This window comes from Terrapene carolina, unplaced genomic scaffold, assembly GCF_002925995.2.
Source record: "Terrapene carolina triunguis isolate 2854851 unplaced genomic scaffold, T_m_triunguis-2.0 Scaffold95, whole genome shotgun sequence".
Classification (NCBI taxonomy): domain Eukaryota; kingdom Metazoa; phylum Chordata; order Testudines; family Emydidae; genus Terrapene; species Terrapene triunguis.
Genome location: NW_020664446.1, coordinates 12,811,100 through 12,834,888, shown reverse-complemented (window position 1 = coordinate 12,834,888; position 23,789 = coordinate 12,811,100). Strand labels below are relative to the sequence as shown.

Below are 23,789 nucleotides of genomic sequence, written 5' to 3'. Positions count from 1 at the left end.
GTGTTTATTTTATTTTTTTAGATTTACAGAAATGCTAAAAAAGGGGTCTGTAAGCCCAATTATGGATCAGGTCCCACTATGCTAAACACTGTCAAAAACATAAAAAAGAAATGATCCATGTTCAGAAGAGTTTACTAGGGCCTGGTCTACACGGGGGGGGGGGGGGAAGAGGGAATAGACCTAAGATACGCAACTTCAATTACGAGAATAGCGTAGCTGAAGTCGATGTATCTTAGGTCGACTTACCTCGTGTCCTCACGGCGCAGGGTTGACTGCCGCCACTCCCCCATCTACTCCACTTCCACCTCTCGCCACGGTGGAGTACAGGAGTCAACGGCAGAGCGATCGGGGATTGATTTATCACGTCTACACTAGAAGCAATAAATCGATCCACGATAGATAGATCACTACCCACCGATCCGGCGGGTAGTGTAGATGTACCCTAGGTAAGTATAAGACAGGAGAGAACTGAGGAATAAACTGATTTTAGTAAGGCTTTTGACACAGTCCCACATGACATTCTCATAAACAATCCAGAGAAATGTGGTCTAGATGAAATTACTCTAATTTGGGTGCACAACTGGTCGAAAGACCATACTCAAAGAGTAGTCATCAATGGTTCACTGTCAAACTGGGAAGGCATAGTTGGTGGGTTCTCATAGGGATCAGTCCTGAGTTCCTTTCTAGTGAATATTTCATTAATGACTTGCATAATGGAATGGAGAGCATGCTTTGTGACGGACTCAGACCAGAAGGCTATAAAAGAGTAGTGGAAGGCAAATATATCAGCCTCAGGATGAGCAGGTCCCTGTTCCCTGGGTAGCCAAACAAAGGCTACTCCAAGACAATCAAGACATCTGACGCCAATTAACCAGTTAAGGTAGTTAGGCTAATGCAGGCACTTGACTCCAATTAACCAGCAAAGGGTCAGTTAAGGCCGTTAGGCTAATGGAGACAGCTGGAACTAATCAAGGTCCCACTCATAGTACTTAAAAGCTCTCCTTCCAGTGCCCTCAAGAGAGCCCAGGTGGAAGGAACTAGAGGAGAGGAAGCGTTGCTGAATCCTAAAGTAAGGGTACAGCTAGGAAAAGGGGACCATGGGAAAGTGGACCAGGAATCAAAGCAGCACCAGTGGGGAAAAGGAAGCAGCCAACAGCTACTGCTATTAGGGTCCCTGGGCTGAAACCTGGAATAGAGGGTGGGCCCGGGTTCCCCCCCACCTCCTTGCTCTACAGCAACCCCCTGAGAGGGGAAGCAGGCCTAGGCCTAGGCAGGAGGCAGGACTGCACCTACTGAGCTCTAAGGAGCAACAAAGACTGTGGGGTATTCCCCCTTCCCACCTCCCATACTGGCCTGTGATGAAAGTAGCTCTATAAAGCTGTAACCTTTTGCCGCTACACAAAAAAAGGCTCGGAACTATGTCACAGCTTATAAAATTTGCCAGATGACACCAAACTGGGAGGCGTTGCAAGCATTTTGGAGAGCAGGATCAGAATTCAAAACTACCTTGACAAAAATCAAAGAATTGGTCTGAAATCAACAAGATAAAATATAATAAAGTATTTTCCTTTACTTCATTTAGGAAGGAAAAATCAAATGCTCAATTACAAAATGGGGGGAAACTGGCTAGGTGGTCATACTGCTGACAAGGACCTGGGGTTACAATGGATAAACTGAATGTGAATCAACAATGTGATGCAGTTGCAAAACAGGCTAGTATCATTCTGGGGTGTTTTAACAGGAGTGTCATATGTAAGACATGGGAGGTAACTGTCCCAGTCTTCTTGGCACAGTTGGAGTCCTGTGTCCAATTCTGGGAGCCACACTTTAGGAAAAATGTGGATAAATTGGAGAGAGTCTAGAGGAGAGCAATGAAAATGAAAGGGGGAAAAAGGGTTTAGAAAACCTATGAGGAAAGATTAAAAAAACTGGGCATGCTTAGTCTTGAGAAAAGAAGACTGAGCAGGGACCTCATAACAGTCTTCAAATATATTAATGGCTGTTATAGAGAGGACTGGGATCAATTGTTCTTCGTGTTCACTGAAGGTAGGACAAGAAAATGGGCTTTATCTGCAACAAGGGAGATTTAGGTTAGATATAAGGAAAAACGTTCTAATTATAAAGGGTAGTTAAGCTATGGAATAGGCTTCCAAAGGAGGTTATGGAATCCCAATCCTTGAAGATTTCAAGAAGAGATTGGACAAACACCCATCAGAGATAGTCAAGGTTTATTTGGTCCTGCCACAGCACATGGGGCTGGATTTGAAGATATCTCTAGGTCCCTTCCAGCCCTACATTTCTATGAAAAACATACATACAGAGAAGCATAAGATAACAATGGCACATGAAAAGCTGTGGTCACAGTAAACCAACTGCCTAACCATTGTCAACTTTTTTTGTAGACAACACAGCAGAGGAGAGTTTTAAGGAGGAATCTGAAGGACAACGAGATGAGACTTTCTGGATGTTTATGTAGTACTCCTTCCATGCTGAGGGGTAGCATGGAGGTAAGCAAAAAGTTCCCCCGCCTGTGGTCTTATTCTAGGTTGTTAAAAAGGCCAGAAAACAAGGACTTGCAATATTTTAAAAAGTACAGGATGAAGTTCTACTTACCCTGTAGCCCCCAAAGAGATACCATGAACAGTGATTGCCTTCCCTGCAAACCTCTCCCCATCTGGAAAAAGGGTAGGATTTATATAACCTCTTGTCACTCAGTATGCACGGCACTAGGACTATTCTTCTCAGCCTGCTGTTCTCTTCTGATTCAGAGAGACAGGAAATGGTTGGAATCACTAGATCCCTCACCACTGAGGAGAAAAGCACTATTTTGTTTAAGGTGAAACCACCACTTAATGCAGTCTTCCCTCAGTGACGCTATTTTCACTTTGCAGAGGGAAGAGACTGCTGAGCTCTGGGTGGTACAGTTGCTGTAAACAAAACACTTAAGTTGCCCATTCTCTGAAGCAGCCCCCTTCCTGAAGCACATATTCAGCTACAGTAAGAAGAGAAATTTGAGAAGCAAAGACACCAAAACTCTACACTCCATGTGGCCCCAACCTTAAATTCCAGGGATATCCGTGAATCTGGTTCCTTATACTATGAGTGCAACTAGAGAAAGAGGGTCAACTTTCAGGAAGGATCGGGTTTGGTGTGACACCAGAGTCTCAGGAAGGCAAGATGGGGTGATGCTGTTAACAGACCAACTCTAGAGACATAGCATGTAAGCTGGACTCTCAGCATACTTAATAAAGATTTATTTCCTTCAACATTGCATCCCAGCTGCATCACTTAGTCTGATGAAATACAATGGCAGTGATGAGACATCAACTATTCAGAGACACCAACACACTCAGAGTTTCATAATGTACAGCCTTTGTTAGAGATGCCTCCATGTCTGGGAAGACAGCAACCCCCAGAGCCACAGCCTGGTGCATTTTCTGGAAATGTACTAGGGCTTGAAGCTGTTGCACTGACCTAAATAAGGAAGACCATAGCGAACCCCAAACAACCTGATGTGCAATAAAAATTAGATAGAATTCATACAACATGATGTCATAGATTCTACAATGCAGAGTCCAATGGGACAACGTTAACATTTGCTATTTGCGAGGGTGTATGTTGCACTTATTTTACACTGAGCTAGATTCTTATCATACTTAAATATATAAGGATTTTGTTCCTTTGCAAACATGACCAGAGTCAGAAACCAACCCACAACAAAACTGCACAACCAAGCTGTTGTCCACAGCAGCAGTGCATGGCTTGGGTTGTACTGAATACGGAAACGTCCCCAATTTAGAAAGGTGATAAATCATAGCAAGATTTGTAATTGAAGAAATCTTACAAGTCTTTTTACATTATGGGTTTTTGGGAGGCCTAAAAATTGACAATGTAACTATCATTCTTATAAGACAGATCTTATTCCTCAAGAACAGTTCATGGGCCTTGGCCTTTATTTCAGTAGAACTACTTGAAGAGTAAGGTACAGCTCAAGGTGAATAAGGATATCAGAATCGAGCCCAAAGTCTTTGAAGATTGAGTGAAGGAAACCCATTAAAACAATGTAAAGAATGTCAAATTTTCAAGCATGATTTTGCATGTGAAAATTGTTAGTACATACAGTGTTCCTTTAGTAAATACACTACAGGAATTATCTACTAGGCAAAATGGAGGGGAGGGATTAAAAGGTTCTCCCATTTTTATTTTATTCAAACTTTTTTTCCTCTCTCTCTCCTTTTAAACATATTACAAATATGAGAGTACAGTCCAAAGATAAAAAGTTTTGACAAAGTAAAGATCATATTTGTTTGGCATAAAAACAATGAAAGAATCTTGAGAGAATCTTTTTTTCCTTATTAGTATAACTTGACATATTTAGGATCATTTTTCCTGAATATTTGACCCAAAGGTTAGTATGGAATATGGTTCCACAAAGAAAAAAAAAATTAATTTCCATCATATGAATACAACCATATCACCATATGGTCCTACATCAGCGGTGGACAATCTGCGGCCCACGGGCCGAATGGGGCCCATCAGGGTAATCTGATTGCAGGCCGTGAGTCATTTTGCTGACATTGACCATCCACAGACACCACCCCCGCAGCTCTCAGTCCCTTTGCCTGTAGGCACCACTTCCCACAGCTCCTATTGGCCAGGAACAGAGAACCGCAGCCACTGGGAGCTGCGAGGGGCAGTGCCTGCGGACGGTCAACGTCAACAAAATGTCTTGCGGCCTGCAATCAGATTACCCTGATGGGCCGCAGGTTGCCCAGTGGTGTTCTATGTCGTACTGGAGAAATACTACTATAGGAATCAGATAATCTTTTACTGGGAGACTGTTAGAATCTTTATTTGAATAGGAAATATAAAAATAATTGCCATATTGAGAAAACATTTATAAAATTGTTGCAAATACTAGAAACAAAGGATAGCAATGGTAAAGTTCATTTTTAATGTATTAGTTTCTTACAGTTACAGTGCATAAGTATGTCTGTGGCATCTGGACAACTCTAAACATAGTAATGAAAAGTAATCTGATCTGATTAGCCAATTAAATATAGTTCAAACAGTCATTAGACCATTTACTGCTAGTGAGTTTCTTAATTATGTTTCTCAAATTTTATTAGATTTTCCAATAATAAAATGTATCAAGTACAATACAGTTCTTTAGCCACTGGGGATATCTTTCATAAGAGCATCCTATTAAGTTATCTTATTAAAAATCTAAACTCCTTAAAGTGGTTCCAATAATGTAATAGTCAATACTGTTGCCTAAGCCAGATTATCTCAGTTCTTCAGTTCCTGTGCTAGATACAGGAAAGGACAGGGAGTAGGTGGTTTTAAGACAGATTTGTGCCTCCCTAATTCTAGGCCCAGTCCCCAGTGCAACTTAAGAGTAAAGACATCTGTTCAAAATGGCTCTGACTTGTAACAGCCTTCTATGAGCTGTAGTGCCAGCACAGGCTAGGTGAAGTGAAGTGTGCTCCAGTCTAACGCCTTTCCCTAGGCAATCCCAATTAGGTATAATTATAGGTTAGAATTAGAATACCTGCAACAAGGATCAGGAAGGAAACAGCATAGACCCATTACATTTTCTCTATGATGACTATGGAACTCCATTATAATGGGTTTTTCTTCCGTGACCTTTTAGTCTCCCTTTACACTGGCTGCTGTAAGGGACTGTTGGGTTTTCTGTCTTTTGTATTATTAATACAAACTGTCTCTACTACAGTAAAGAAAATACATATCTTCCGTTAAAAATAAACAGATGTCAAATAATTTAAATAGAGTTTTCAGACCATAAACATTTAATTCAACTGCCAGGGCACAATTCTATAATTTTATGAGCAGCAGCTGATTTGAAAAACATTTACATCATTAGTTCCTTGTTCAGCAAAATGCATGGCTTCCAATCTCATATAAAACCAAATTAAGGAAAATAGCTTTTCTGATCTATCAGACCCATGCTTAGAAGAGGCTTTAAAAACAATTACTGTATTCTGTTCCAATGAGTACTCTCTTCTCTTTCCTCATAGTCCTTATCTTTACTATTCTAATACCTAATATAACACCTAACTCTTACATAGCACCTTTCATTGGTAGATCTCAACATGTGTCACAATCTTTAATGTGTTTATCCTCACAACACTCCTATGATGTAGGGAAGTATTATCAATGCACATGAAAGGTTCTTCAACAAGACGCTTCTTCCACAGTATCCACAAGATGTCACCATAGTCAAAAAAAATACCATACACGTATAATATTGCATGTTCTTTTTGTCTGAACGAGGGAAAGATTTTTGTAATAAATTGACAACTTGATCCAGATAATATAGTCAACAGAATAACTCCCATGTGCATATGGATTGAACAAACTAAACAAAACAGGATGTGCAAGCAAGAGATAACAGGAAGTTATTTCTAAGAAGGATAGAATGTACGGATTTACAATGGATAAAGCAATACCTTTACAAGTTTTCAGGAAATTACCAAGTATTTAAAGTACTTGGTAAAGCAGCAGGAATGGTAAGACATCAGACAGCTTTTACAGATGCCAACTTAGTTAGAAGGTACTGAAAAAGTTTATGAATTGTAGAAAAGAGCATTTAGAAGTAAGAAATGATGAAACAAAATATAGTGCTTTCAAATATCACCAGGCTGAAGGAATGGCAGAAAGAATTGTGAAGGGCATTAAAGAAAACCCACTCATCATCCACATTAGAACAATGGGAACATACAGAACAAAGAGAAAAATTCATCAAAGACTTCAAGGACTTTGAGAAAAAATTAATCATTGAACAAATTATCGTCTGTTAGCCTACCTATTGCAAGAATGAATGGTTTAGCGAGATGACTGTTAGATGAAGAGAATATGCTAAGAAAATGGAGTTAGGATTTTAGATTTATGATTTCCTTCTGCTGGAAAAGGTGCCATACAGCATAGTCAGTCTTCTCTTAAAGAGTGGATCTACCCGGAAAAGTGATTTTGCTGAACTGGCAATTTTCTGTTTCATGTTCATTGTCTGTCAGTGATTCAGTATCACATATACTAAGTGCACAAGTAAACTAGTGATTTTCTAACTCCCAGTTCTGCAATTTCACTTGGACTACACAACAATGAACCTGGGTGCTTCCTTTCATATGCATCATTACCAATAATAAAAGGTTCTACAGGCCTCAGTAACATCTGTGCCAACCAACCATGTCTTCAGAGCATGCACTGGATGATCCCAATGCCACTCTATTGCCTTAAATAGATTTACAGGGCAGTATTGATTGACATTTACAAAACAGTACTGTATATTATTCACAAAAAATTTAACACATCTCATTCTCTCTTTGGTGTATTGGCTGAGTGCTAACAGGAGTAAAAATTAGTAAATTATTTGTGTCACTCAAGTAACAAACAATGACCACCACTATATGCAGGACCAAATCTGTTATATGGAGTAATTTTAACCATGCCTTTTCAAGAGGAAAAACAGAAATATAAACAAGAAAGAAGCTAATCCTGCTAGGATTGTTAAGAGGCCTTTAGACTAAAGGTAAAATTTTCAAAACTATCTAGATGTCTTAGGAGCCTACATCCCATTTTCATAAGTGAATTATGTACTTGAAATGTAAAACACTGACTTTGAATGGGAAAAGGATAATTAAGAAAGGGAAAAAACATAGGATCCATAAGGAATAAAAAAATTATAAACAAAAAGGGAAATTAGGCTAAGGAGATAGCTGTCTTTAAAGATGCCTAATATATTCAAAAATTTGGAGGGACTCATTATTATTTATACTTATGTAACCTGTCTGCTCAGACAGGCACTCTGTCCCCCTCTGGTGGTGACTAGGCCAGCTAGAGATTGATGAGCCTGCTATAGTCTTGGCTAAGAGACATGTCTTTGTGTCAGCTCATGTAGTAGAAGCTTGTGCATTTGGCTCAAGAGAGCACAGGTTTGATCCCTGCCGATGACATCCAAGGTGGTCGGCGTTACACTCACTAATACAAAGAGGAGAATGCTGCTTCATGCAGAAGGTTAGACTAGATGATCCAGAAGGTCTTTTCAGTCCAATCATCTCTGATTTTATGATAGACTCACTTATAAGTCAAATAGTAAACTTCAGTTAAAATTACCTGCCTTTGATTTCATTAAAATAAACCAGGTTCCCAAAGTACATTTAGATCCAGATACAATTCTTGAGCTCATTTGGAAAGTGTATTTTTTAAATGAACTGATTACATTTACGTTTTAAAGATTTATATTTGCATAGCAGATAAGATACATAAATGAGGGCTCTTCTTTCACATAGATTTGATTCTAAGACATATATATATATATATTAATAACTTACCTTGCCAGCTATCATTGCACACACACAGCTTCTCGCCTGTCAGATCACAGTAGCCATGATCTGGGCTCCCACAGTTAGCTTTACAGTATGGAATATCACAGGCTTCGCCTTTCCAATACTTGTCACACTCACAGTACACTTGGCTTGGAATGGAAACACTAGTTGTACACTTCCCATGCCCTGAGCAATTGTTAGGACAGGAATTAATGCTGTAAAAAATAAATATATAAAATAAGGCAACCAAGAAACGAGAGAGCTGGGTAGAGTTTTTCATACGACACATTACAATCATAATTTGCATTTGCAGTATACAGCTCCTTTTATTTGAAAATCTCCAATCACTGATACAAATGTAGTAAATATAATCACCATTTTACAGACAGGGGATCTGAGATGCACTAAGGTTAAATTACTCACTCGGCTTCCACACAGTCAGTGACAGAATCAGAACAGAGGCCTCCTTGTGCTGCACTATACAGGATTGGCTCTGCACCAAGAACTGAATCTAAACTTCACAAAGATCCATGAAAGAAGGAAAAACACAAAGGCTAAAATTCTTTAGACATTGTTTAACCGGGTCTTTATATTCTAAATAAAACTAATGTTACCTTTTAATAACCAGTGGAGGGTAACAGAAGTTGTTTTATACAGGGGCGGCTCCAGCTTTTTTGCCGCCCCAGGCGGCGAAGGGGAAAAAAAAAAAAAAAAAAAAAAAGATAGAGCCACGATCGGTAGCACTTCGGCGGCAGCTCTACCACGCCACTTAATTCTTCGGCGGCAATTCGGCAGCCGGTCCTTCCCTCCGAGAGGGAGTGAAGGACCCGCCGCCGAATTGCCGCTGAAGACCCAGACTGCCACTCCTTTACATTGGCTGCCCCAAGAACCTGCTTCCTGCGCTGGTGCCTGGAGCCGGCCCTGGTTTTATATTATCCTTCCAATAAAGTTAACCCTGTGGTGTGTGGAAGCCTCTGTTTCTGTAATTTGCTGTGTGCTTTAACTCAGTTTTGGATCTTCCCTATATTTATTTTGTTAACAGTATAAAGTGTTTCCATCACGTCTGCCAGGATGGCTTTTTCATATGCTTTAATATAGTTTCTTATTTTTTTTCTCAGAACCGTAAAGCCATGATACAAAGCCCCTGTTATAAAATATTTATAATTGAATGTACCTGTGCTGAGCAACAAATTAAAGCAAAATAGCTTTCCTCCCGCCCTCCCATCCTTCCAAAATTAAGGGTTTTAAAGTTTAATTAGTGCTAGTGAAAAGGGCCAGATTGACCGCACTGATGTGGCATTCAGAAGGAAGAAAAAGATCTGGAACAGAAGGTGCCTTTCGTCTCCTTGCTGTGTGGTGACTCTGAAAGCAGAAAGTCCTGCTCATTGTGTATTGCCAGGCCCAATACAGTGACTAAATAACCAGGCTGCTTCCTTTATCTTCTTTAGATGGCTCAGTACCAACAACGTTATTTCTCTATTCTCCCACTTGAGGAAGATTACCTGGAAGGCATAGAACAAGCACCTGGTGTGGGGTAGCCTATCATCATGTCTAGAACTTGAGAGTTCATAGGAGAGTGATGGCAAGCAGCAAAATTAAGTTGTTTAAAAAAAAAATTCAATGCAGAAACAGAGCAAAGGGCAGAGGAAGAATCCATCTGAAGGTGGGAGATGAGAGGACTATCTGTCCAGGTCCCTGAAGAAGAGCTTATCGAAATAGTGCAAGAAGAAAGAGACAAAGCAGCAGAAGTTTTGGTAAACCTGAAATATATATAAGACTTAATTTACTCCTAAATAAGTATTGAAGGAGTCTCTCTGAGAAATAGAAAGAATAGTAATCATATCTTCTCCGTAAGCATAGCAATGAAAGCTGGCTAGTGAAAAGCTTAAGTTTGAGACTTCTTTACTATAAAATCAGTAACAGGAGGGCAGAGGAAGTAGGTAAGGATTCATTAATTTCCCTTTGCATATACACTGAAGGATAGATGGCAACTTTTCAGTTATTTATGACTCTTCCAACATAATAATTTAATAGCATGCATTAGTGTTTTTGAGCTATAAAAGAATACTGAACACACCGTAGTTAAGAATGCTATGTCATATTGTCATTGACTTCCAAGATAAGCAGACAGGTTCCCAGAACTTTGGGAACAACTGGGGAAAACAATTACAACAACGATAAATTGTTTAGATGGTTATATTTTCTTGCTGTCACCTGAAAGGAGTAAGTAGATTATTCTGTGTGACAAAACTGCAATCACACATGCCAAAAAAGGAAGAATATCTTTCAAGACTTCTTTATATTATAGTCTAACTGCATATACAACATCACACGGTCAAAGGATTCTCAAACACTGGATAACTCCCTCATGTAGTAAAAGCAACATAAGGAAAACTACTGTAAATTACAGGAGAACATAAGAATGCAAGAATGGTCGTACTGGGTCAGACCAATGGTCCATCTAGCCCAGTATCCTGTCTTCCAACAGTTCCAATGCCAGGTGCTTCAGAGGGAATGAACAGAACAGATGATCCATCCCCAGTCGCTCATTCCCAGCTTCTGGCAAACAGAGGCTAGGGACACTTCAGAGCATGGTTTTGCATCCCTGTCCATCCTGGCTAATAGCCATTGATGGACCTATCCTCTGTGAGAATCTGAGCAATCTCCTAGTAGATAATTCAGTGAAGACCTCTGCTCAATGTGTAGCTGGGATCAAAAAAGCAAACAAGATGCTAGGATGTATAAGGAACAGAATAAAGTGCAACACAGACAATATTATAGTGTCATTATATAAGTTAATTGTGAGGCCTCTTCTAAAATATTGTGTGCAGCACTAATCCCACCATCTCAAGAAGCATATGGCAGAATTAGACAGGGTTCAGAGAAGGGCAACAACAATGATCAAGCGTATGGAAAAACTCTCATATGAAGAGAGTTTGAAAAGAGTGGGATTATTTAATTTACAAAGGAGATGAATAAGAGAGAACATGATAAAAATATATAAAATAATGAAAGCTATTGAGAAGATCGACCAGGAGTGTCTATTCTCCCTGCCTCATAAAACAAGAACAGGACATTCAATAAAATTAAAAATTAGCAAATTAAAAACTGATGAAAGGAAATATTCTTTCACGCAACATACAATTACACTGTGGAACTCATAGCCACAGAAATTGTTAAGTCAAAGAATTTAAAATTTAAAAAAGGGATTGAACATTAGATAACCAGAATATCTAGTTATTATCATTAACAACAACATACTGGGAGGGGTATTAAATGTTCTGGTTCAAGGCTTAAACGAACCTCTAACTATTAGGATCAGGATGAGACCTAATATGGGAGGAAGATTATCCCACAAATACTTATTGTGAGGTTCTTGCACCTGTACTGGCCACTGTCAGAGACTGGGTATTTGACTCAAAGGACCTCAGATCTAGTCCAGCAATGTTGGGGCTTAGAGGACAGCGATCACTGGATGGAAAAAAACAGGAAATATTGAGAGAGTAGAAAAGTGATACTTCCGAGGCATATGGCATTGGTGAGACTATGACTGGAACACTGTGTCCAATTCTGGTGTCCACATTTCAAAGAGGAATTGAAAAAATGTAAATGATTCACAAAGAACCACAAGAATGATTCTACATCTTGAAAACATGACGTACATTAAGAGACATAAGACTCTCAACATATTTAGCTTATCCAGGAAAAGCTAAGGGCTTGTCTAGACTTACCGGAGAATCGACGTGCAAATTGTGAGCCCCTTACTTGCACAACCTGTCCCACTGACTCCAACTACTCATAGTAAAGTGCTCTTCAACATGAGCAAAGGTCAGAATCTGACCCTAAGTGTCCCCACTGACAAGGGTTTGGGGCATTCTATGCAGAAATATGTTTCACCTTGTTTTACTCCTTTTAAAAACTTCTATCATTCACTCTCAACCCATAAAAACCTTCTGGACGTCCTGGAATGAAAGACTTATCAGTGTGAATAATTTCCTGACATCATTAATATTTTTAACCCAATCAAAAGACAAATATAGTCTACAAGTATGTAATTCTCCTGAAAAACACTATAGCCCTAATTCATAAAATAACTTAATTATTTTAAAAAACAAATACTTACGAGTAAAATATGTTAAATCCAGTTAGGTTATAAGCAGCATCACTAAAAAAGTGTAGCAACACATAGCCAGATGTAGTAACTACTTCAGGAACAGTTTCATTTCCCCGCACCTCAGGGACTATTAGACCACTGGAAAAGAGAGATTAAATAAAGGATTCTTACTAATGGTAATAATAAAATAAAAATTATGATTCATCATTAATCATATATCCAACACAATTTGGAAATCTTATGGAGCCTATTTAAATTATATTGAATAAGGCAGGGCTCAAACCCATGAACACTTCTACACCTTGAGAGAGACAGGGTTTCCCAATTGTTTTTTGTAACAATACAAAATTCCACATAAGTTTGCTATCTATGCACATGCATTGCCATTAAAATGTTGGAAGCTAATTATTAAAGACCACATTGGGAAAGATTTTTTCAATGATACAAATGGCATTTAGATGCTCCACTCTCATTGACTTTGACACATCTGGGCACCTAAAAGACATTTGAAAGTCTCCCCCTTTGTTACTAGAATAATTAGTTCACATGCAAAAAGTATGATATTTAACTAAATTCTATGGGAAAATGTAATTTCCACAGGAAAGTAAAATAAATTTTGGATTAAAAACTTTAAAAAGAGAAACTGAATCAATACATAACTGCTTTGAAGCAAAGAAAAAACATACTGTACATAAAACAGTGGATAACCACACAGCAAATTTAAAATAAATTTTAAGCTAAGGAAAACTCAAAAGGAAATTTTAAATATATAATGTACAATATACAATATATAATATAGGTTTCAGAGTGGTAGCCTGTATCAGCAAAAAGAACGAGGAGTACTTGTGGCACCTTAAAGACTAACAAATTTATTTGAGCATAAGCTTTTGTGGACTAAAACCCACTTCATCGATGCATGCAGTGGAAAATACAGTAGGAAGATATATATACACACAGAGAACATGAAAAAATGGTATGGCAACACCCATTTTTTCATGTTCTCTGTGTATATATATCTTCATCGGATGCATGCAGTGGAAAATACAGTAGGAAGTGGGTTTTAGCCCACAAAAGCTTATGCTCACATAAATTCGTTAGTCTCTAAGGTGCCACAAGTACTCCTCATTCTTTTTCTTGAATATATAATATAATAATGTGTAACCAGAAAAAGTGGGAAACAAAAAACCCTAAAAAACAGAAAATCCACTAGGAGCTTTTAGATATTAAAGACTACAAAGAGCAAGCAAACTGTTAAAAAATATTAAATATTTTAGTCGCATACAGAAAAACCGGGGGAAAGGATATTAAAAAGGAGGAATAAACCAATAACCAAGCAACCCAAAATTCAAATACATGTAAACTTTTTATTCATCTCTCTCCTTCAGTATCCGATAGGATTCCCAACTTTCCTTCCCTCTCAATGCAGACCAGGAATCATGCTCCTGAAGGACATCCAACAACTTGTGTAGAGCACAGAAACTTGGGAGACTAGAAGGAAAACTAGCAGCAAGCAGATAACTAGGAGGGATCAGGAAAGGAGGAAGCAGGGAGCTGAGATGATTGTCAGAGTTGGGCAGGAGCCTGGGATGGTTTCATCAGGTGAACGAATAGGCAAGCTATGTTCTGCTAAGAATGAGGTCCATTGGTGCTGTAAAAACTATTTGTTTATTTAACACCAACATGAGCAACACTTTACAAGATGCAAAATAGAATAACATTCCTGCTACAAGGAGACTGTGGATCTTACACCTATTCATTTTAGATATTTTAGGAGAAATCCTGACTCCACTGAAGTCAATGCCAAAACTCCAATTGACTTCAACAGGGCCAGGATTTCACCCACTCCATGTCTATACATGGGATATTAGACATATTTGAATATCTATCCTAGAGATCTAACAGTACAGTCAATGGGTGGAGACAGTCCTAAAATTACGAAAGAAATTCTGTGGCCCAATCATGGAGACACAGGGCCACAAAATGTAAGTGACATGGTAATTTTTTATGGAATGTTTCCCCAAGAGTTTACGGATGGGTAGGAACTAATAAATAAGAATTTCTTTGAATATACCCTAAAAATGAGGAAAAATCAGAAATTTAAGAAGAGTTAAGCTTAAACATCTGTTTTCAGTATCTCACACAATAATTAATTGTTAATTTAGAGGTTTTGGGAGAGCGACCTATTCTTTATTTCAGTTGGTAACTTCTATTGTTATTTGCAAGGCAAATCATTAGACTCATAATACAGTATTATGTCAAATTCGTTACTTGCTAGATACATGGTTATTTCAGAACGGTAGTGTAAAATGATGCCAAATGCGAAAAAGCTAATACAACAAGCATAATCACTTAGAGTTATGCAGCAACATTTTGCAACAGAAGAATGGGTCCTGTACAATCTTTCAGATAGGCAATTTTGTTACTGCATCGGGCTCCTTTACACTGTGATCCTGGTTTTGATACTACTGTTGAAAATGCTACATTTCCTGGGGTGATATTTTATTAAGACATAAATTTGAAAAAAATGCATATTTGCTTTTGTGGCACAGTAAATGGAATCTTATTGCTTTGAAATTTATAGGTGTGTTTCTTGTAGTAAAAAGGGGATTTTTTTTATATACTCTACTAAAAAAAAGACGCTCTTTTATACTGAAAAGCATCTGCTTAATTTCAGGTTTGGAAAAGTCAGACATCTAATTCTACTGTGGACAATATGATTAGCAGAACGCAAAACAAACTGGAATTCTATTTCATATCGACCATATTCCAGCTAACTAAATAAGAACTAAATATTTTTGCTGCAGTATTCCAATAAAACCACTGCAAAATCCTACCTCAACGCCTCATCGTGGCGCAGCGGTGGCCCTGGCCGTCTGACAGTTATGGTAGTGGGGAGTATACCCTGGTAGGTCTAACCATGCTACAAAGGTGTCAGACTATCCAATCCAGGGAGGGGGATTGCTCTCTCAGAAAGAGCGTTTTCCTTCTCCATAGAGGTTGAAGGCTAGCTAAGCTTGAGGAGGTACACATGCCTACCCGCCTAGCCAGTGGGATGGCTTGAAGTTAACAGCTAAAACAACACGAGTAAATGGGATTTAGTTCCCTGCACATCATCGAACCGTTCTACGGTGGCAGAGCGGAAATTGAGTGACGAGAGGCTGCTAAAAATGTGAGGTGCTAGGCCAACATGGAAAAGGACAACCCTCGCTGTGTGTACTTACAACTGTAGATCGCTGGTGAGGGAAGAAACGTTAAACCATCTGATGGAGGAGGAGAAAAGGATAAGATGTGATATCCTTGGTGTCAGCGAAACCCGATGAAAGAAGGAGTTGGAAGTCAACTGGAAGGATGGAAGCGCTGTGAGGCTTGAAAAGGAAGATGGTGCTAGAAATGTTGCAGGAGTCAGATTTATTGTCAGTAAGGATTGGTCTTTGAAAGTTATATCATGCCAGCTAATATCATCACGTATTGGTGTGTTGCATCTTCAGATGGAGTCAAAAGCTACCCTCAAGGTCATCCAGGCCTATGGTCCCACAAGTGCAAGTGAGAACAAAGAAGTGGAAGAATTCTACCGAGAGCTCGAAAGAGCCCTCGTGCAAAAGTCCACTTACACTGTCACGATGGGAGATTTTAACGCCAAGGTGGGGCAGGGGAAAGCTGGTGAAAAGTTTATAGGGAGATACGGCAGTGGCGAAAGAAATGAAAGAGGAGAAAGGCTGGTAGCGATGGCAGAAATCAAAGAACTGTACGTGGCAAACACCTGGTACAAAAAGAAGACCGCAAGAAGGTGGGCGTGGATCGCTCCAAACGTGAAGAGCAAGAATGAAATCGACTATATTTTAGTCAATAAAAGGCGCATCGTTCAAGACATCTCTGTGGTGCAGCCTTTCAGCACTGACAGTGACCATCGCCTGCTTAGAGTGAAGTTGATTTTCGACGAAGCGGTGGAAAAGTAGGCGTTACAGATGGCAAACAGGAAACAGTGGCTGAAGACATTCGATGAAGCTTGCTGAAGAAAGCAATTTCTGGGTTTGACTGGAGCCAGATGGAAAAGTGTGATGAGGACTATAGCATCTTTGCTGACAAGCTGAGACGTTGCATAAAAGCAGCTGAAATTGAAAAGCTGAAGAAGGCGAAGGGAAGAATCTTGAATGAAATGAAAAGCTTGTTGGAGAAGCGGAGAAACATGAAAAGGAGCTTGGATAACAAACTTCAGTACTCCATTCTGTGTAAGCTTATACGGCGAAAACTGAAGGATGACTTTGAGAACTTCCGGAAAGAAAAGCTCCTCAAAACATCTGAATTATGCAAGAGCCTCAAGTCATGCAAGTGGGAATTGACGCAGTATAGATTGAGCGTAACAGAATTGAAGAACAAGGATGGAGAGAGAGCAATCAACAGAGCAGGGATGGAGGAGGTGTGCAAGGACTTCTATACAGAACTGTTCAAATCAAGAATTAATGTCCTTCTCCCAACGCTCCAAGAGTCAGAAGAACGCATCCCTCCAGTAATCGTCAGCAAAGTCCGAAACGCACCGCACCAGATGAAGAAGGGAAAAGCTCCAGGCAAAGATGGAATAACATCAGAAATTATTTCTGCAGGAGGCGAAAAACTTTGGAAAGCACTCGCTTTAAGATTCAGTCGATATCTTGAAGAAGGAAAAATACCATCAAGCTGGAAGGATGTCCTTCAGGAGCATTATTCCTGGTCTGCATTGAGAGGGAAGGAAAGTTGGGAATCCTATCGGGTACTGAAGGAGAGAGATGAATAAAAAGTCTGGACAAACAACAGCCAAGAGAGCAGGCAGGGTTTCGAAGAAATTTTAGCACAATCACCCATATATTTACCCTTAGCCAGCTCCTAGAAAGAGCAAGGGAATACAAACTCCCACTGTGCATTGCTTTCGTCGACTATGAAAAGGCCTTCGATAGCATCGGCTTTAACGCAATATTAAAGGCGCTCACAGAGCAGGGCATTAACACGCAGTACATCAGTTTGTTGAAGGAAGCGAATACTGGATGTACAATAGACATTACTCTCCTCGAAACGCCCCTCCGCATCCCGATCGAGAAAGGCATAAAGCAAGGAGATACGATTTCACTGAAACTATTCACCCCCTGCCTCGAAATGGTTATGAACAATATCAATTGGAGGAGTGGTGTTAACATAAACGGAGAACGATTATCTCATCTCAGACTAGCGGACGACATCATACTAATTGCTGAAAGCACCAACCAACTGCAGAACATGCTATGAACACTCGTCAAGAAAAGTATTCAGGTCGGCCTGAAAATGAACCGCTGCAAAACAAAATATATGCGATCAGACCTCTTACGAAAAGCCCAAACAACAGTAACAGGAGAAGAAATCGAAGAAGTGAAACAGTACATATATTCGGGCCAAGAAGTTAATATGCGCCAAGATCTGAACGGAGAACTCTCGCAAAGGATTCGGACAGGATGGTGTGCATTTAATTCCATCAAGGATGTCCTCAGAGGAAAAATCGACAAGTACAAATATCTTCAATTCAACAGTGCTGCCAGCCATGCTGTATGGCAGTGAAAAGTGGGCACTGACGAAGAGAGAAGAGCAGTGGCTGATGGTAGCTGAAAGGGCAATGGAACAAGCTATGTTGGGAATTTCCCTTCTGGATCGCATCCCAAATGAAATGATCAGAGAATGCAGCGGTGTGAAAGATATTGTCGTGGAAAGCAGATATAACAAGATGCGATGGGCCATGGACCATGACTATAGACATCTAAACTTTTATGTACTCACTTTCCTTTCCATGAGCGGATTCTCTTTAAATTATTTTCTACATATTACTACAGGACTCTGAGGAAAAAGCTTCTGAAGCACTGACATATATCAGAACTTTTTAGTCCATTACTGTTTGCTCTGGCCTGCAAATTGCCTACCGCAGCCTAGACAGTATAGTAATTGGCACCCTATAAATATCTAACTCAGACATGATCCAATTATAATTATTCATATTATCTAATGATAACAATAGAGCAATCAAGCCCTTTTGTGATTTCTGCTGTTAACAAGTTTGAGGATACTTTTGAGCTTTGATATCTCAAAGGCCAGGCTGTTAAGTACTACCCAGACATATTTTTTATTTTTAGTCACAATACTTTCCATTGTGATAGACAAAGAAAAGACCTTGTATAACTGGTAATTGGGACTGCCTCCACACCGATATCCCTCAATAGATGGCTTCAGTGGTCTATCTGTAATGGGCTTAATGGATATCCTTCATGTCTTATAAGCAGTACAATGTCTTTGTTGCATAAGTCATAAATTCTATGATTTTCCTTTAACTATATTAAGCAATTTCCCCTCTCCTTTGTTGGCCAGTCTCCCACTTCCATTAAAAAAAAAAAAAAAACCACCCTCAGTTGATATCAGGAATCTACTGGAAACTCACTCTCTCTAGGATGGCACTCATATTAGCATTAATGTTCCAGTGCAATGTCAGCATTGAACATAAGACAGGAAAGGAATTTTGTCTTACGCAAAGGCAAAAGTTCTATGTTGTATTTCCATTTGGCAACTTATTCTACCATCAGTGTATATTTCCCACTAATATTAATGAGAGAGAGAGCAAACTACCAATAGCAAATTAAAACCTCTAGTGCTACTTTTTCCTCACATTAATAATATTTTATACTAATACTAGTACTAAAGAACTATTAAATAAAAATACTCACCTAAATACAGCTATTAAAGGTGCATATACTGAATCTCCATCATAAACATACATATGGTCCCAACTACATTCTGTGGCAAAATGATTAAATCTTAATCTTAATATTGCATTAGGACTGAAAGAAGAAAACAATAAGAGCATATTACAGTGATATATTGTTTAGCAGAAGCATAGACTGATAATACAATTACATAATAAAAATAACTTGTAGAGTATAGTAAAATTAACCATAGCATCCTAATATTACATTATTAAATACAAACATTCTTCTTAAGTGCTAATCATAACTTGTGCAGATAAAAGTTGGTATAAAACCAGATTTAAACCAGCCAATTATTTAATTTTTTTATCTTAAAGTATTTTAAAAGTCATGCTTACAATTCAAGGCTAATAATTATTAAAATTACCCATGGATATTACTACCATAAAGTTTTGAAAAGGGCTACTGTCAATGTTTAAATTTAGGCTTTGATAAAAAGTTTTCAAAACTTTGTACTAATACAAAATTTAAATTAATTTTATATTAAAATGTCAATACTAAAGATTGTTGAGTGACTACTAACAATACTACACCTTCCAATATAAAACGCAGGAATGTGTGGTGACTTCAAAGGGAATACAATGCAGCATCTGGGACTTCAACAGGATTTATCATGGGACTAAGTGAGCCCACCTCCATCTTGGCCAATGCACCAGAAATAGAACCAGAAACCTCCAGAGCTAAATGCTCACCTCGCTAGCCAGGATGTGCCTTTGATGATGCCAGAAGCAATTAAGACAGCCTCTGGAGTGTGCAGGACTGAATGGGGGTCTCAACCAACAGCAGCTAGGTCAATGCTAAATGTGCTCATCCTGTTCCCTCTCCCATCCTGATGGCCTGCAGCATGTGTGTATGGGAAAGGGGGAAGGTGCTGCTTTCTTTTCCCCCTCAGCCTATTCACAGGCTTTCCCCATGCTGCAGGCTGAGGCAGGGGAGTGCGCTCATCTCACATTGCATCTGGGCACTGGATTTTGTTTCACCCACTCCTGCTGCCAGTGGACAGGGGTGTTGTGATGAGCCAGCTGATTAGCTCTTCCCCGCCAGAGTAGGAAAGGGAGGTGGGTGGCTGAGACAAGTAGCTGTTGGGCTCTCTTTTTCAGCCCCTCTTATCTAGAATGCTCTATTTTTTATGATGCCAGGGGCTAGTCTGATCACTAATCTTTTGTTTGGCAATATTGGCAAACTGTTGTATGGGTTATTTCACTTTCCACGCGGCATCCCAGAGGTCTGTTTTGGGAGTCTGTCAGGTTCCAAAGAAGATGGTGGGTTAATAAAGGATCTGATGTGAGGTCTATGTAACCCAATGGGTTGCTAGAGCATTGGACTCAAGCATGCCATTGCATGGTGAAGGAGTAGGCCTCCATGTCTTGTACAGCATGTGGTTTTCCATATTTCATCTCTCCTACCTCCTGTGTGAAGGAGGGTTCAAAGTCTGGCTTCTAGCCAGGGTACATGGGCAGGGCTGAGATTTTAGAGCAGTGTTTCTCAAACTGGGGCCTCCGCTTGTGTAGGGAAAGCCCCTGGCGGGCCTGGCCGGTTTGTTTACCTTCCCCGTCCACAGGTCCGGCCGATCGCGGCTCCCCTGGCCGCGGTTCGCCGCTGCAGGCCAATGGGAGCTGCTGGAAGCAGTGGCCAGTACGTCCCTCGGCCTGCGCCGCTTCCAGCAGCTTCCATTGGCCTGGAGCAGCGAACCGCGGCCAGTGGGAGCCGCGATCGGCCGGACCTGCGGACGGGGCAGGTAAACAAGAGGCTTTCCCTACACAAGCAGAGGCCCCAGTTTGAGAAATACTGTTTTAGAGGGTGCATCACCCTCATACGGATGCACAGGGGTCAATGGTGCCTGGTTGAACTCCACATTGGCACAGCCCTGCTAGATACTTGGATGGAGATAGGGTTTCCTGTTAATAGTTTAAATAAAGTTGAGGCCTCCACATTTAACCACACTATAGTGTGCATGTCTCACTGTTTCTGCGACTGCACCAAAGCACAATTCTACAGAGCTTGAATTAAAGAGCCATTATCTAAAACTGAGAGCTGTAATAGATCCATATCCCCTGTGGCTCAGGCACAGTTGACAGTGCATAACACACAGCGACCAATGGATAACATAAGAACTAGGCACAGTCTTGTTTGGGGAAAATCAAATGTAGAAAGGAAAAAAAGCTATCTTCGAAAACGGTAACTTTAAGACGGTCTCAAAATAATTATAACAGCATCTATGCCTTTCACAAATGAAGTCAAAACAAAGTATTGTAAAATATACAAAACCACCACAGATCTTGTCTCAGAGAAAAAGGCCTTTTTTTAAACAAATATTTATGAAAGCAACACTTGTTACAGGATTGAAACTCTCAAATAGAACATAGCATAGGAATATTTGTGACCACTAAACTGTTCTGAATGCATGCAGTGTTTGTACATATTCTGGTGACAACTGACATTCATGCACTGGCTGATACTTGAAATCTTGCTGTGACAGTGGCAGACTAGGCCAATTCACTTGTGTATTGGTATAGATCATAGTGATTGTTCAATGTATGAGAGTGTATTTGGTGTTTAAACTTCATATAAACTATTGGGATGTTAAATGCATTGTTTTCACTTATCTGTATCCTGTTATAATGTAGTAGTAAACATTTACATTGTATATACCCCTATCATTAAATAACGCATCAAACGAGAAAGAAGCCTTGTGGAATGCAAATAAAAAACTTTTCCGTTGAAGTGCTAATTTCAAAGCAAGTGGTCATTGTGTGTGATAATCAGAGGTCAAAGACTCAAAATGCATTCCTCACTTTCCATCAAAGAAAAAGCCCAGGTGGATAGTGACACTGTCAGCTTATTTTCTGTGAGAAGAAGCTATAAATATGCATTCAAGGAAAGATACAGGATCTCTCGATTGTTTTGACTTTTATAGGGAAGTGCACTACTAAATGCAAAGATCCCCAGAGACAATCTGGGTACCCTGAAAAGACTTTTGGGAAAATGGCAGTTTATGATGTCACTGCCACCATTTGGAATTACAAATTGTGACTCATCTGTGAATATATTTTATCTGCTTTAACTTCTCAATAACTCTCAGGCTTCCTTTTCTTAGCTAATAAACCTTCAGCTACTTTACTACGGAACTGGCTAGAATTTGGTGTAAGATCTAGAGTACCAATTGATCTGGGGTAAGTTACTGGTTCCTTGGGACTGGAAGCAACCCAAATGTGATGTGATTTTTGATGTAAGTAACCAATTTATCCCAAAAGTCCAGTTTGCCTGGATGGCAAGATAGACTGGAGAGTCTAAAGGGACTGTTTGTGACTCCATGGTAAGGCTGGTAATAGTAATCCAGGAGTCCACATTCATTACTGGCTTGGTGAAATCCAGTTATAGAACACACCACCAGCTTGGGGAATCTGCCCTGTTTTCTGACAGTCTGCCCAGAGGTAGGCACTCACGGTCGTGAGCTGCTCCAGACAGCATGACAATTGTGAGATGCAAAAAGTTCAGACTCCATGATATAGCTAATAAAGTTTTAGTCCTGAACTCTAATGGTATATTGCTGAGACAGTGCTATGTAAAAACTTTCAACTGGAAGCAAGGGGTGCTATATTGTTCAGTGATTTTATTATGAGGGTAAATGCTAGGGATTATGAAGATTTCAACCCAGGATTCTTAAATCAGAGGCTATGCTACTTAACCACATATGAAATGCCCTTATAAGCATAACTATAAAGGAAATGAATCCACTGTATACGAAGGCTATGTTTTGTAAGAGATCCTCTAGTATTATACATGTTCAAAATATTAGGGGGTTATATTACATGTATATAAAGACTGCTCAAAGGGATCCTGCTGTTTCTTTACTCTTCAAAGTAATTCATTCAGGCTATTCACCTTCAGCTCCTTGACACCTGCTGGGCATATTTCCAGTTAAATGGCATTAGTTTGGCCTTTGGATATTTTCTGTACTTTAAGCTACTCCTGATACATCACTGAGGAGAACAATAACATCATGCTAGATGACAGGGTTCTGTGACTATATATGGGGCACACAACATGTTTTAATAATCAAACAGACAATAAAAAATTATTATAGGGTTTTCAAAAACGTGGAGTGTTGGCCTAACTTTTGTCATTGACTTCAGTGGGAAGAAAGTTAGCCCAACTATGACCACTTTTGAAAATCCCACCCTAGCTTTTTAACTTTAATAATTATCACTGTTAAAAAGTTTAAGAAATGTACCTGTATGCTTAGCATCCAGGTGCTTTAAACAGAACATATACTGAATTAACTCTCTAAACCACTGGAGTAAACACATCATACATTAAACAGTTAGATCTATTTAAAATATATACTTACTATCCTTCAATTAACCATGTACATTTCGTTTTATATTTATAATTTATTGGTCCATCTGTTAAATATCCAGAGGGTTCTGTTAACCTAAAAGAGAAAAAACAGTAATATAATAAACCTTAAGACGTTTCTTGAAGCACAGTAGCATAAAAATATCAACACCCAATTACAGATGTTTGGATGGGGTGACAATCAGAATCTTTTATCTTGGAGGTGGCTTGCATTTGTTT

General features: G+C 39.4%; 1 protein-coding gene across 1 annotated transcript in view; it reads right to left on the bottom strand.

The window, feature by feature from the left end:
• ATRNL1 (attractin like 1) overlaps positions 1-23,789 on the bottom strand; it is a 998,829-nt gene that overhangs the window by 879,874 nt on the left and 95,166 nt on the right. Inside the window, exons 2-5 of the mRNA XM_026651053.2 lie at positions 23,563-23,646; positions 19,173-19,286; positions 12,469-12,597; positions 8,352-8,560 (exon numbers count right to left, since the gene is read on the bottom strand). Coding sequence (XP_026506838.1) covers positions 8,352-8,560; positions 12,469-12,597; positions 19,173-19,286; positions 23,563-23,646 — 536 coding nt within the window. The remainder of the gene's footprint in view (positions 1-8,351; positions 8,561-12,468; positions 12,598-19,172; positions 19,287-23,562; positions 23,647-23,789) is intronic.